Here is a 15,934-nt window from a genome sequence, read left to right on the forward strand (position 1 = left end):
AGGGAAAAAGTAAATTCGGGCACTTTAAAAAGAGCTGTTTTATATCTTACCCAATAAAGAAGAATGTTGCAATACTGGGGAAGGCATTTTGGACAAGCGTAAAGAAGGGTTCTTCTGTGGCGTCGATGACTTTGTAGTAGCTTCCTGCATGAACAGTTGGCGATACGTTATGGTACCGTTGTAAAAGCACTGCAGGATTCCTCAGTCACAATTTCTTTACCCGGACGCCTACCAGAGAATTTACACCTTGGACTGTGTAATTTTTCAGGAATCTTATCACTGGAAATATTTGTTCCTGATTAGTCTATTCCTACCCAAAAATCACAAGTCAGGCAGAATGGTTGCGTGTCTGTTTTCTCTTTATCGGTTTTTCCTCAAAGAGGTACGATTGATTTCTGAAGATTTATTTCACCAAATCTGACATATTTGTTCAGGCGGCAAAAATTCGACGCTTTTTTGTATAGGAATAACCACCCTCGTTTTTTAAAATACTAACAATAACAACGCAAAAGTAGACTTGTGTAAACTTCTGCTTCGTACATTGCTTGCCACTCCTGCTATGCCTTGAAGCCTACAAAATTGAGTGTTTCTGTGTTTTTTCTCTGGCCTTTATACTCAGTAATTTGTTGTATTTTTCTTGTGCGAAAAGTGCCTTCTATAGGCCAATCTGGTCTTTATTAATTCAATAAAGGCACATTTCAATGCATAAAATTGTTGGTTACGATGATATATAGTAGCAAGAATCCTGTTTCTATATTTGTAACTCTTTTTGCAGATTTGTTATATAATGCCAGGAAGAAGTCGGGTGCTTACGAAGGGCACTGATGTCGACGATGAAGTAGGTGTGTCCGAGAATGACCCACGTTGTACTGAACACCTTGATGCCGGCAAAGCTGGCCAGTAGTTCATTGTCAGAACCTGGCTTAAAGTTGCAGGCGAGCAGCTTTCGCGTGTTGATGGTCGCAGCAAAAGCCAGGAGAAACTGGCAGGGTGAATCTGCAGGCAGCGTTGAACGCCAGCGATTAGCAACTCCTGTCTTTCGCTGAAACTCCCCCAGAAAGGCTAACTTATATTCGCGTGGCGCATTTGACAACAACTGTGCAAGATAAATTGTTGGTATACACATTCGAAGCATCCATTTCGGGGGAGGAAATCAGAGGGGAAGCTGAGTTATATTACCGAGTGCAAACAGACAGTCATGAGCCCAGCGCTGTCGTCTGTTTATAATAAATTCATCGCCCAGTAGGCCCCAGGAGGAGGCTAAACATAAGGGAATAATGGCGAACTAGGTTGCCAGCAGACTAACCTTTCTGCTTTCAGTTTTTATTCTTTCATTGGTTATAAAAAGCAAAATTAAGAAACCAGAAATTTTTCCTTATGCGAGACACACTTATGAGCGACAAGGGCTATGAAGCAATGCGATTTAGCCGATGTAGTTAGGGGGGGAAGGAGATAGCTGTATCGGTGAGGCAGCTAGAAACGAAGAAGCCTATGGAGCGCATCCTTACCTGGAGAACGAATGGAGCTGTCTTTTTTCAGGAAGACGTCCAACGCAGTGGCCACGATGATTAAGAAGAGGATAACCCCACAGAGAGCCCTGCAAGGTGAGACAGCGGCCCGGTGTAGAGTTTAAGCGTCGTGGTCAAGGAAATGTAGAAGAAAAAATGAATATGCTAAGCGACGACTTCGCCACAAAGAAGTACTTTAGTTCAGAAAAAAGCTCGCGTTAACAATGTGGGCTAAATGTGTGCCTAATAAAGTAAACGCGGACAAAAACACAATTCTGTAAAATCGTAATGGGTACAACCCCAGGCAGCAGGATAGCTTACTAAAGAATAACAACCAGTTTGTGAATACGATGTTTGTTTTGTAAATTCATTGTACTCCGAAACAGTCTTGTAGGGTTCTCACCCCGCTTTAAGTTCTCTGTCACAACAACAGAGTGTACTGCTTGCCTTTCTTCTTCTGCTGTTGGTAAGAATACAATACCTATAGATTCCTGTGTAATCCTTTGTTCTCTATTCACAAAAGCTGCCTGTGATTAAAGCAATCGTTCTTATATGACATATGCATCAACGTGTTGCCAATCTGTCAGCCCAGTCAGAGCTGCGTGACGTCGAGCATAATTTTTATTGGGCTACAATTTTGTGCCGTTTGGGCCGAAAATACTTGAAATTGAATTTATGTCGAAATCGGTAAACTCGCATGAATATAAATGCAAGTGCATGCACTATCCTCTCACGCATGACTCTCTCGGGTATGATGAGAGCAGAATTCAAGAAAAGAACAGCAAAGAACTATGCGAGAGTGCTGTTCAGAAACAAAGAAAATGAGCGTTCTCTCTCTGCTGTACCAGTAAGGGTAGCTGGGTAAGAACTCATTTTTAGATAAGAGACCTAGTAGAGTCACTCATTTATTGAACATCAGCCCTTGAGAATTTCCAAGCATCCCTTGTTCGCGGCATAATCTACCGAGGACATTTTCTTCTATTCTCCTAACTTCCTCAAGGAGTGGGCATCACCATGATGTGGGCATAAATTGCTCTGCGCGCGCATGTGCACTCACAATTTATTTGTGCTGGGGCCCTATTCTGGACTGCATAAATCCACAGTGAAATCGCCATGTTTTTTTTCGTAAGGTAAACGTAAAGAACACCTTGACTTGATGCACGTACAGCTATGACGACTTGCAGTTAGATTTGACGCCCAGCTCATAAAGATCACAACCCAGCTATCAAATATTGCGCATAAAAAGATGTAAAAAACTTGGCATGTATTATAAACATTAAGATGGCAGCTTAAGTTGGCAAAAGAAACACATGTTTTCGGGTTGAAATTGGCGTCAAGACCATAAGGTGATCAAGCAACATTGATACAATAGCGAGCGAAGGGCGGGTGATGATCTCAAGAACACAACAGAATCTTTTTTACCGTATCTATTTATTTTTTTTCACTCGCTTTTAGTACCATAGTTGAGCTGTCTGCTGTAATGCAAACTTTGTTGCGTTATCCCCTACCCGGCCGTCACTGCCGCCACGCTATCGTCCGCTGCTATGTTACCAGTTCATGGAGTGATCGAAGAAAAAGATGGCCGTGACCATCGGTTCTATGACGTACTAAGGACAGCGAAACTCTACGCCTGATAACGGCGGAGCGTACCGATGCCGCCGATTCACTCATTCGTCAAGCTCGAACTCAATCAGCACGGTAATGAATAAAATAGCCAGTTTTCTTTGTTATTTTTCTCTTAAATTCGATCATGTGACTCAAGAAGTGTGGACAAATGCCATGCGTTGGGTTCCTTGTAACGGATGAGTTTGTAGTTGCGCCAAACAAATAATGTTATTTTATTGCTAATTATAAAAACAAAATACTAGGCGTATTTTTATGCGAATGCGATGTTGACTTGGAAACAGTCTACTGACTTGGATTGCTGACTTGGAAGCAGTCAAAACTATTATAAAAGTCTTAAACCGCACGTCGTGCGAAACTGCGCCTGTTGCAAATTCACGGGGATTTCACGACGCCAAAGGTCTGTGGAATGTTTCGCCCTATTTCACGGCTACAGCAGCCACCACTCTCAAGCTGTTACGTAGCATCACGTCACTTCTCCGCAGGGTCAAGTTGCCCATGTGTGACGTAGTCGTTCCCGCAAGCTGATTAAATTACGCCCTCTTTTTGATTGGCTGAGAAGGCGTGAGTCTTCTCAGCCAATCAAAAAGACGGCGTGACATACAAACCGTATTGCTGTTCAATAGCAAAGACAGGCCTGCGTTGTCATTCCCGCTGCTTTTCGTCTAGTTTTTCCGTTTATACCAATAATTATGCGCTTTCAGTAGAGAGAAATAAAGCAAACTTTAAAACTGGTGCGAGTAAACGTCGGGAAACGTAAAAATGACGAAAGCACACCCAACCTCTTTGTCAACCGGAAGCACGTGACCAAAATTGAAAGCCAATAAGAAAAGACTTCCGGCAAATTCACAGTTCACGGTGAATTTAGTGCGCCGAGAATAGGGCCCCTGTGATAACACAGGCGCGCACTACGAGATTGGAAGCAACACAAGACAGACTGCAGTAACCGAAAAGGAAGCAACAAGAACGACGAAAATCCTCACGACCACGACAAAGTGCATGGGCTGAAGGGTTTCGAGGACGCCCGGTTGCAATCGAACAGATTTCGGGCATCAACCGAAGCAGTAGCAGCCAGCATTCTCGGTCATGGTCTCGTCGAATCACTTCGTGTTTCTTGGCATAGCTGCAGCTTGGCACAAAGACGTCGCTGCTTGAACGCATGCCATAAAATGATCACCCACAAAAGATGCGAAGCTGAGATCCCCCAACGCCAGTGTTCGTGACCCAAAAATGACCAAGCCTTCATGCCACGCAAAAGGGAGCACGTGTTTGCATCATCGGCCCATTTTTAATTGTCTAATTAATTTTGCTTTTAGAATGTGGCAAGCGCTCTTCTAAGCTGCACAAACAGGCACTCCAGCCTTCGCTGGTGTTTTTACGCAGCCGTGTAATCTGGCATGTAATCGAATAAGCCGATGGTCGTTTGCTCCGCACAGTAATGACAGGCTCTAAGGATGCCTTTAGGTTATTTCACCCAAAACAATCTACTTCTTGAACTCTGCGAGTTTGGTATTCAGCTCCCGACAGCCTACGTGATAGAGATGCAGCTTAAGCTTAACGGTCCGGTGTGCTATGAGCCATGTGTGTTGGAGCTGTGGACGTAGCACGTGACGCGACTTCTCAAATAGGTCAATCAGTACACGTCCACACAAATTGCGTCTGATCGGAGCAATTAATTTAATAACCTGCCCGAACAATTGTAGAAAGCGGAGAGTGGTCAGCCCTCTTCCGCTGTCTACCGCGTCTTGTCCAACCGAAGCAGCACTGTGAAACTATATTCATCCGCATAAACACGCACAATGTTCATTTCACGGGCAAACCCCATCGATCTTGGGTCGCTCCTCGGGAAGCACGTTACCAATCTAGGGCCCCGTCAACACTTTTTTCAACATGTCAAATGCTTATAGGACAGGACGAAAAACCGCGTCTCATCATCGCATTACACTCTGAGAAATTAACGCAGGTGGGCTTCACCACAACATTTTATAACGACAAATTAGCGTGACCAAATGAACTAATGGCAAATGACGAGACGCCTCATTTGATTGAACTAAAGAAATAGGATATGCGCACGGAGAACAGCGCAAATGCACACTTTGCGGTGTTGCCCGAGCACAAACTATATTTTTTGCCCAAATCACATGCTGGGCACCATAATTCGCCAAATTTGCACACTTCAGCCCGAAGATTTGCTGTTTTGTAAGGTTGTGGCGAAGCCCACCTACGGCGATTTCTTATAGCGAAGGTGGCCACAAAATAACGATGGCATATATCTAATACATTAGAAAGTAAGAAACTCCCACAGAATGTGTTTGTCTTTTTCCCGCCTAATTCCAACTCCTGGCAGTTTTTGTGTGCTTGTGCTACGTCACAGAATCAATATCGCCACTAGTACAGCCATTCTTTTTATTTTAACAACAGAAGTATTCCACAGTCGCTTGAAAGGAAACACCAATGAAAGCAAAGCAAGGAGTAAAAAACTGCCTGTTCCGACTGGAAATCTTAGAGGATAACTCTGTGCTCGCATTATTTATAGGATCCGCAGCGCACGCGTGCAAGAAAAAAAAAGGAACAGAAAGCGTTAAATTGTACACGCCGCACGGGACATTTAACTTCCCGCACGAGAGATATACGGTCCATAAAATAACCCCATTCATTTGAAGTAACTATGTTGTGTTCGTTCAGAGTTGGCTCGGATTCCCCAATGCTTTTCTGTGCCAATTATCCCTCGCCTGTGTCCCTGCACCCTAATTAAGACGTTTAAGGTGAACACGCAGTAGTTAACATTTTGGTATTTTTGTCTGTATACGTTGTTAGCACTACAGAAGCTGTTGGATGTATACATGTAAACTGCGGGAATAAGAGACGGTACTTACACCATGCCAATTTGTATAGGGCTCCAGTTTCTCTCTGGGTTCAGCACGGAGTCGCAGCCGGAGACGTGATGCTTAAAACCGTACGCATCAAGGCCTGCACCAAAGAAGCAGAACCGAATATTTTTTACACAACCTAAACTTGGACAGCAGGAACAATGTGGTTAAAGAACAGCTTCGCCATTATACTCATTGGTAAAATGTTAAAGAATTATACAAATCAAAAATGGGAAAACTCGAGCTGCGGCCCTTCAATTCACAAGAAGCGAAAGATCTGAATTTATGCTGCCTCTTTTTTTTTTCAGGCACGTGTCAGACACTGACATCAGATAGAGGACAAGAATAAAAACTGCGCGTCCACTGACAGGCTTCACCACGCAGGTGCTCAATTTTCGTACGGCATTTTTAGAGACATTCCATCCGCGTGTTGCACTTTTTTTCTGTACAACAAACAGCGCGCCGACAGGTGCAATCGGGAATGCCGGATTTGTAAAAAAACGTGTGACGTGTGAGGATGGAGGCGGCACTTACTGAGCCCAACCATTCGCCGCACATCTGCAATAGTGCAAAGCTGCGGCAGGCATAAGCCTAGCCGTTGTCCCTTGAAGTAGCTGCGCTCGTCCGAGGAGAAGAAGTCCGGGGCTCGTCGTCCCTGCGAACAAATGCGTTTTATACTGCGTCATGTGCGCCGCCTGGTCATCACGGTGTGCGTGATTGCGAATGCGTGTTCGCGCTTTGCGTGTGCGTGCATCTGCACCCACATGGTCATTATTTCAGTTTCCGTTCCACTCTTCCTTGACCACTTCACCAAAATCACTTAGCAGTGCAATTAGGAAAACTGATCTCTTCAGTGTTCATTATGGTTCTTTTTCTACCCTCAAGAGTTCATAGTCGGCTCATAACGGAAATTTCTAAATCAGTGTTCAAGCACTCGAACTTTGATTAAATAATTGATTGATTGATTGATTGATTGATTGATTGATTGATTGATTGATTGATTGATTGATTGATTGATTGATTGATTGATTGATTGATTGATTGATTGATTGATTGATTGATTGAAGTGTTTAAAGCGCCGGCGAAACGCAGGTGATGAGGCGCGCCGAAGTGGAGGGCTCCGGATTAGTTTTGACCACCTGGGTACACCCCAAATTTGCACAATATAGTCTCGAACTCTTTGTGAGAGTTACCATTACAGGAAATGTGGTTTGCACCTTGTAGACAACCAAATATTTTAAACAACAAGCTCCGACGGATAAAATCCAACCTCGAAAAAACCGTCGCGAATTCACTCAAAATGGCTTCATTTTCGCTATGTTTCCGTTAATACTCGCCCTAACCACACAGCCGCACACGCACGTGCGCGCACAGATACACACAGACACATACACATACACACCCCCTACCACACACACACAAACACACACACACACACACACACACACACACACACACACACACACACACACACACACACACACACACACACACACACACACACACCGAAGCTTTAGTATATGATTGTGTTGTCGCGTTCAATAGGTAAGTACATAATAAATCTTGGTTCCGCTGCAGGATACCTCTCGAAGTAGGCACTACTTCTGCGGGTACAATCCAACAGACCTGAGGCTAATCCTTACCGTTAGCTAATTGTCCTATCTCCTGCGATAAATTAAATTCCATGTTAGCCGCTTGCTTGTCGCTTAACACCAGTTGCGAGACACTGCCGGATATTCATGTTCTTTAAATTGCTGTTTCTGGCAACACGAATACGTATATGCACTCCCTTTTCTTGTACGTACGAGATGAGCATGCGATTGCTAAAGGAGGAAAAATAAAAAAGAATTGACTCGCTGATTTACCAAAAGATAACCCGTAGAGGCCAAGTGCCCCGCATGCAAAGTAGTCCGTTAAGCTCTCTTTTTAGGTCAGGCGAAGTCGTTGCCTGTATTATTTAAATAGCGTCAAGGGCGATTGGCCGCGTGGGCAGCGTAAAAGGGGCAACACGTGGTGTTGAGAGGCCTGCAATAACCTTAGGCCACCGAACTATTAGAACAAGTTTAGAAGTTTTGATTTTGCTGCCTGTGGAGCGTCGTACACCTTTTGATTTGGCGATCTGTTCTATTAATGTGACGGGAACGTCAATAAATAAACACTTTTGCCAGATCTCTTGCTCGTCCTTCAGTGCATGTCCCAGTCAGTGGCTTAGTTATCGAATCTTTAAGTTCAATGTGGTTATTCCGTTCCGATGTCATGCTGTCACGATAACTCTCGGCACCCTAGCGCGGCTACCGTGAAACAGGATTTCGAAGAGGTGCAGACAACTGATACGAAGTGGCGGGGATAGGTTTTCGCTTCGTCTGGTCAGGGGATTCCTGTTACAGCTTCAAGGTTTGCAGGTGGAGCGTATGTTTTGTTGGATGTGGGGGACCGACCGCGAAGCACGTGTAGAAGAGTGCAGTGCACCATGGTTTCTCATGGCATACAATATTTTACAAAGCGGCGTTCTCAAGTGTGCGGGCTAAATTTAGTACTAACACGCACAAAAAGAGCAAGTCTGCGTACTGTAGCCTGACAGAATGTAAGATTGGCGAGCAGGTGCACCGAGGGCAGCTTGTGCTAGCTCTCACCATATAGTAGCCGTCCTTCTGCATCCTCTGCGCGGTCTTGCGCGTGAATCCCGGGGGAAGAGTGAGGAAAAGGGTGCAGTACTGGCCGTAGATGGCAGCATCGCCGTTCGAAGGCTGGTGGTGCACCGCCAAGCACTCTTCGTAGTCGCCGTACGACCCCGTGGCACCATTTAGGGTGCCCGGGGGTGGCCGGGCGTTGGAGTCCAGCACTGGAGACGAAGGGAGATTTATAAAAGGGTGTGACATATATCCAGGGCACTTGCAATGCGGTATGTACGGGTGCGAGCCCGGGACTTCAGTCGATTAGCCGCTGCTACAGCCGCGTAATAGCCTTTTCAGAAAGCACTGCGACCTAATGACTGATGCCCTTATACATGACTTCAACTAGGCGTCACTCTCCTTATTGGCTGTACACATTTTTATGTCTTGTTACGCATTGTTATTTGTAGGGGAGCACTGAGCACCTCCTTGTTTTCATTGTTCTCGAAGCAAGCAGCTAAGGCCATTCTGTATATAAGGTTCCTCAGCGCCATTCATAGCTTTCCTCTCGGCTTGCTTAACATCGTCGGCCCTTTAAACTGATTCCCAAGAAAGTATGTGCCTATAACACTGCACGGGGTCAAAGTTTAGTAATGCAGCACCGTGGGTTAGTAAGTATTCCTTTTGTAAACGTCAAAGTGGAGTTACTATATCGCCGAAGTACTTGTGGTTTGAATGTTGGTTGTATTTTTTTATGTTTGTTAGCGGCAGTGTGTAGTGTGTGCGTGTAATTTGGACAGGTTTAGTTCATGAATCCTCGTTACCATGCTCAGCGTTACCATTGCCATATTTAGGTATTGTGGACTGTTTCCAAAACTATCGGTTATGCACGACATTTTTCTTGTACCCCTTCAGTTGTTCCGACGCTTGAGGGGTATTCGGTTTGATTATTAGCGGATGCTTCTTTGCCTCCTTTTGTCCATTGTTTCTAATAAGCTTCCGTGGGAAAGATATGGGAAATGGCTACCGATCATTCCAGACGCCATTTCAAATAAATTCCTCCTCCTATTAACGACGTGCTCACTCACGATGGAATTACTGCAGATGAACAACGAAACAGTAAGACAAATAACATAGGAGCATGCCACGCGCTTCATAAGGCAAAGATCCACTACCCCTCTGTCGAAACGACAATGGGGACGCGGAAGCCTTCCCAAATCGTGTCCAACATTAAACGAACAAACCAGAAGCCAGCGGATTCTACTAGTCGAGGGGATGACGTAAGATTGTGAGCTCTTTATGCGAACACCTGTTTCTTATCGGGATGGGTTACTGCACTGCGATTGTGCTCTCTAGTGGTTTGCTGATACAGGCATTTTATGGCTTTCCCTAGTGTTCAGCCATCGTCGTCGTTAGACGGAGGGGTGTATTTTATCTCTAATTTTGCACGTCCATACCCCCTCCAAATCCAAACTGCTTCGACAGTGCCGGATAGGCGCAGGAGGATAGACGTCGGCTTGATAACGCGAGGGACCCAGGATAGATTCCGACCAAGGGAAGCGTTTTAATTTTTCTTCACTTCCCCATGATCATTATCATCGTCAGGGAATGTTGGCTTTCCTGCAGGACGCTTTGGGGTGGACACGGACGGCATCTGTGGGAGGCTGAAAGCTTCGCTTTAATAATGTGATGGATATTAAGCATCGGCTGCGGTTTGCTTGAGTGCTTCAAAATGATCGACTGACTTTACTTCCTGTTACGAATGTATTCTGGGTCGGCCTTCCCGAATAACCTTAGTAGCTTCCTTCTTCCTTTTCGTTTTTTTATGGTCTTACGACAGCTTGGAGCCCGTGGAAAAGCTACAGAGCTACTTTATAGCTTCTTGAGCTTACAACTGACATCCAGCATGATAGAGAAATAAATCTTTAGCGTCAGCATCATCGTATCTCGCCAATTGGTGCGGCTGACTTCTTCAGTCGTATTAGAGATCTCAATCTCTTTCCTCTACATGCGATGCCAGCTGAATTGTCGACGAACAAGATGCGAAGCAAAGGAGAATAAATTCGAAATAATTGTAACACGGCCACGCTCTTTCTTAAGTGTATTTCCGGGCTATAGTGTCATTTCAGACCGTCTGTTCTTCTTGCGGCCTTACGTCTCGGTATGTCTTTCAGTACTTCACTCCTACAAACAAATTAATACCATGGTCATACATACAGTCAAGTGACCGCAAAGAGAAGTTAGTTCCCCAGAAACGGGAAGCAGCGAAAAAATTGTTGGATTAGGGGTTTGAACCAGGACACAATCAATTTCTGGGTCAACTCCCCGCTAAGCGATACAGGTAGGCCACAAGCCACTGACATTCGTAAAGAGATAAATTAAGCCCCTTAACTTAAAGACAAGATGTGGTTGACCTCTGAAATTAGTGCTTGTAGAATGAGTGCCGTGACTCTCTCAAGAACGACGTTTTGCAAGAGCAGCCTATTTCTTTTGTTCTAGTCTCGTTGCCTGCAATTATACGCTAATCACTGCCTTCAAACACCTAACTTGCCCTCCGCCATAACGCACAGACCAATACCCAAAATACACATCAACACACACATACACACGAGAGCACACGCACGCACCGACGCCTACACCCACACTAGAGAAAGAGAGAGAGCACTAATGTGGGACATGTAGTGGGACCTAATATTAAATTGTACGGTAACCACATCACTAACATTCGAAAATGACTCGCGACAGAAGGGCCTCCCACGCTGAGTGGTGGTTCAGACATTGATGCTTATTTATACTTCAAACTTTACTTCAGGCAAAGGTATTTTCGCAGTTCAATCACTGCACACCAAAAGGAGTATTTCGTTTCACGCTGCGCGTCTCTTGATCCGCCACGCTCTAGAAATCATCCTTCGTTTCCGCCCTCATGAGTTCCGGAAAACGACAAAGGGCCCCCCGCTGCTTTCATCATCGTGTACAACTCAGGAAAAAAGGCCAAAGTTATGCGACAACCGGCTACCCAGCGCACCGGAACTGGTTATGCCCTTTCTTGCTTCATTTTCTACAACGTGCTTCTTAGCACTTAGCTGTCGAAAGAGATAAAGGAGAGAAGGAAGGAAATTCTGCCAGAACCTTGTTGCGACATTCAGCTGGCTTCCGCCTTTCCTTTCACTTCCTGAATTGCAAACCTCCCGTTCTTGTTTTTCGCCATATCCTAAAAGAGCAAAGTGCTTTTAGCCTTTCGTATATCTGGGTGTCAATGCGTGAAAGAGTTGCTTTTGAACGACGTTTTCTTTTTTCACCAGCGAGACGTGATTTCGCGTTGGGTTGATCTCTGTTTGTTTTGCACTCAGCTTTTTGGCCTACGCTTAAAGAGAGCATGCGCACCAGCAGTGTTGTGCTTACAGACGAACAAATTTTTGGGATGAAATGCTCTCGCAAAACTTGCTTTTGCTTGACGTTCAGCGCCAACGAGCCCCCTCCTTTGTGAAGTTGGCTTTTCTTCTGTATGCATGACCTTGCAAAAAATCCACCCTCGCAGTGCTTGCCGTGATTGTGTTCCGCACGCACGGCAGGGGGCGCGAAACCCGATTAGTGTTCTATCGAAAAATGTGGCTGTGAGAAATGCTGTACTGTTTTTTAAGGGTTTATTCAGCATACCCTTCTCTTCTGGAAAAGGACAATTCAAATTAGAAGAGCACTATCAATGGCTGAATCGTAGCTTGCGGTTCAGAAAATGAAAGTGCAAAATGGCGGCATCGACCACTCAGCACTTGAAACGGGAACCTTAGTACATCCGAAGTTATCCAAAAACAACAGGCAATTGCTTTTTTAACGTACTCCGACAATATTGTTTAACGTTCCCACGAGATTCTTTTTCAACAGAACGTGTGGGTTCATTTCCGCCTTAAGACAATTTTGGTAATTCCATTTGCTCCGCGAGTTTTTTTTTTTCCAAGAAAATCTGCGGATCTATTTCCGCCCAATACAGTTTTAGAAATATTATTTTCTCCAAGCAAAACAATTATGTTGCATCTACTGAAATAAAATTCCACAGACTTATCTTTTTTAATGGCCCCAATAAAGCTTTTTTCTCCTCCTCCTCCTCGAAGCTTTCTGGATTATACTCAGTAAAATTTAAGATTTTTCGAATTTCTGGTATGCATGATCCTTGCGCTTTCAAAATATGTACCCTTCAAACCAGAAATAGAAAAAATCGCGCTGAAAAAGCGGTTTTACCATACGGATCAGTTTACAGCCACAAATGCATTGATTGCTGGTTCAAACGTTGGGCAATCGACACAGGAACATTTTCTCGAGCTGAAGCTGGTCACTGCCGCGGACTTCTGCCAGGCAGAGTTCGGAAGATTGACTGCATAGAAGTTTGCACTAGGTACGCGAAACGCAGCAGATACAGTGAACATCATGAAATGGTGGGTGAGTTCGCGGTCAGCATATGATGAAATATTTAGAATTTACCACTTTCATCCTACTTCACTGGGCCTTTTACGAGCAGGAACTCATATTACGGTCGGCACTTGATCGGCAGAAGAGCATTGTGCAGAGATACGCGTTTTCACGCTTCTGGCCTTAGGTGCGTTATAAACGGCTGCTGCAGCCGGGGCTGGTATACAATTCAAACCCGATTTAACAAAGTCACCGGGAAGCGCGGATTATTTCGCTAAATCGAGAACTTCGTAAAATCGGGGATGTCATTTCACAAGCAGTTGGTTCCGTGGAGGCACATCCCAGCAGCTACCATGATATCGTAGTTGCGGTTCCCGCGGCGCTCGCCTTCCGATAATTTAGCGATGTGTTAAAAGTCCGCGGTGAAAGCAATAACAGTAAAACGCTGGGGGCTCTGGGGGAAATGAATTTATTTCCTGGCAAAAAAGCCTGTGACTTTCGCCTGCGCGTGCTTCGTTGCCATAGGGCGGACCTAATTTTCGCAGCACCAAGCGCGTTAACCAACAAGTGAGCCCCAGCAAAGCGCTTGGGCAAGTCAATAGCCCCAATCACCTGGCCTGGAGCGGGTACATGAGCTTCAGCAGTTTCCTGGTTGTCAGCATACCCTGACACCTCTTGTGCGTCGGAAACTAACGGAACGATTTCTGGAACTCCTGAGTTTATCAGGTAGCACATTGGCACAATAATCTTCGTAGCTTTCTGACAAAACACATTCGAAATTGTACCGTTTCAAATGTGTCTGTTGCTCGAAAAACTTCGTTAAACCGAGAATGACGCCGAATATAGTTCGTTAGTTCCGGGTTCATAAAGGCATTGCGCCGTATAGGAACGTACCGGAGAATCCGAATTTGTTCGTTAGATCAGGAAATTCGTAAGAACGGGTTTCCTTAGATCGAGTTTCGACTGTATTTCGTTCACGGCACGGGTATCTGCCGACTCAGCCGAACTTGCTTTTACACCTTAGTGCCCCTTTACGCTAATTGTAACATTGTTAATATTGCCGCTTGACACGTAAAAAGAGCCATAGAAAGATCCACACAAGCGCGTGAAAGAGCTCGGGTAGATGTTTCTCTGCTCGGTTATCTCCTGATCTGGATTCTATCTGCTACTTTCCTCAAAAAAGACATATGTCGAATACCATGAGGGGCGATATTATCTGAATACGTATGCCCAAGTAGCACAGTGTAAGAGTACTTTTGTCAAAAACGTTTAATCTTCTCATAACATCTTTGCAGTCCTTGCAAGTCCGGAGCAGGGACTGCAGAGAGTCATTGCAAATCCTTTATCGTAAGCATGCACGGGACCTAATAAAGGCTGCCGGTGGCTTATTCTTGGAGCTTCCACAACAACAAGAGTGTGTGAGAACCGACCATAGGGGAAGGCTCCGCAATAATTCTGGGCACGGCGGGAGAAGGGGCGGAATGAAATTTGACTTACTGAAAAGGGCCCACGGTGACTTGCTTCGCAGTCCAAGCATCACCTTCAGAAGAGCACCAGAGCATTCTTCGGTGATGTTTTCGTCCGATAGAATAAGAGACACGAAGGGTCCCACCCGTTTGGACATATCTTTCACGAAACCATCTATCGCATCGTCAAAGTCTAGCGTCGTCGCCCGCGGCACCTCAGTGGTCCCATAAAGCGTCGTCTCGGTCGTCGATTCCGTCGTGTACTCAGTGGTCAGTTCTGTAGTGGTCTCAGTCGTGGTTTCCGTCGTTGTTTCCGTCGTAATCTCTGTCGCGGTCTCCGTCGTGGTCACCGGCGAAGTCGCCGGGGCGACCTCCACGGTGGCGTTGGCCGTGGGCCCTGTGGGCCCGGCCGCTTCTTGGGCGCCGAGCAGCGGCACGAGAGCGAGCAGGAGCAGCGGTAACAACCTCATGGTTCCTAGGCGCGCCCGGTCACTGCCAGTGCCTTTTATTGGCACCACTAATCGAGCCGATCACTGCTCCGGAATCTCCGGAAAAATCGCTCTCTCCATGGCCTATCTGCCACGGTCATCGAGACGAAAGAAGACGCGCGATAATAATCGTACGCAAGGAGACACAAGCACACGTAATACCAACACAGAGGTCGCGAACCGGTTTATCCGCGGGCGCCTTGACCCCGGCTGACGTCACACCCTTTCAAGGGCGTGTATGACACTCCGCAGACCGCCCGTGAACAGTGCGCCGTCTTGCCCGATCACGGTCCACAAAACAGAGCCCAGTAGCAAACCGCAAGTTCGTGAGCTTCGATTGAGAAGAGGGTGGTAGGGGGAATAGTGGGAGATAGTGGCGGCGAACACTGAAAACTGGCAGACCGGACGCGCAAGGAACCACGTAGGCCGGGAGTGGCAGGCCACCGGAAACAGCTAGCCGCGATTTTTTTCCCGGTGAAAACAACTCGTCTTTCAAAGCTTGTTTTGTAAAACAGGTAAGTATTTATAAAGAACGTTTAATAGCTAACCATTTAAAAGTCAGCCGAACGCTTTTTGGTGAAAATTAAGGTGTTCCTAAACACTGTTTTCTAGCAATACGATAAAAAGTTTATGTTCTCCACTCCCGTCCCTTCGTTGCTGACATGCACTCTAAAAACCACCCGTTGGTCTACTTAGTCACAGCGCACCTGAATGACTCATCGCGGCGTCCAAGGAGCAAACGTGGCAAACAAAAAAGGCTATATATATAAATGATCTCACTCAAAAATGTTTTGTGGGTTGTTACGTTACTCAATACAAACCGTAATGCTTAAAGGGCACGCCTTGACAGCGCAGACATTTTTCAGTTAAATCGTATGCCATTTGATCGAATTGATTCGTCTCTGCCGTGCATTGTGGGGACGCAGAATCGCACAAGTTTTTAAAAGGACCAAGCTACACTTA

At 45.6% G+C, this 15,934-nt stretch overlaps 1 protein-coding gene across 1 annotated transcript in view; it reads right to left on the reverse strand.

Moving 5' to 3' along the window:
- LOC144169953 (O-acyltransferase like protein-like) overlaps positions 1-14,953 on the reverse strand; it is an 80,058-nt gene extending 65,105 nt beyond the window's left edge. The window contains exons 1-7 of the mRNA XM_077699413.1: positions 14,515-14,953; positions 8,635-8,843; positions 6,536-6,656; positions 6,008-6,101; positions 1,509-1,597; positions 814-996; positions 51-144 (exon numbers count right to left, since the gene is read on the reverse strand). Coding sequence (XP_077555539.1) covers positions 51-144; positions 814-996; positions 1,509-1,597; positions 6,008-6,101; positions 6,536-6,656; positions 8,635-8,843; positions 14,515-14,953 — 1,229 coding nt within the window. The remainder of the gene's footprint in view (positions 1-50; positions 145-813; positions 997-1,508; positions 1,598-6,007; positions 6,102-6,535; positions 6,657-8,634; positions 8,844-14,514) is intronic.
- Between the last annotated feature and the right edge of the window lie 981 nt (positions 14,954-15,934).

The sequence above is a fragment of the Haemaphysalis longicornis genome, unplaced genomic scaffold (genome assembly GCF_048455015.1).
Source record: "Haemaphysalis longicornis isolate Haplotype H1 unplaced genomic scaffold, Haemaphysalis longicornis Haplotype H1 scaffold_1, whole genome shotgun sequence".
NCBI classification, from domain to species: Eukaryota; Metazoa; Arthropoda; class Arachnida; order Ixodida; family Ixodidae; genus Haemaphysalis; species Haemaphysalis longicornis.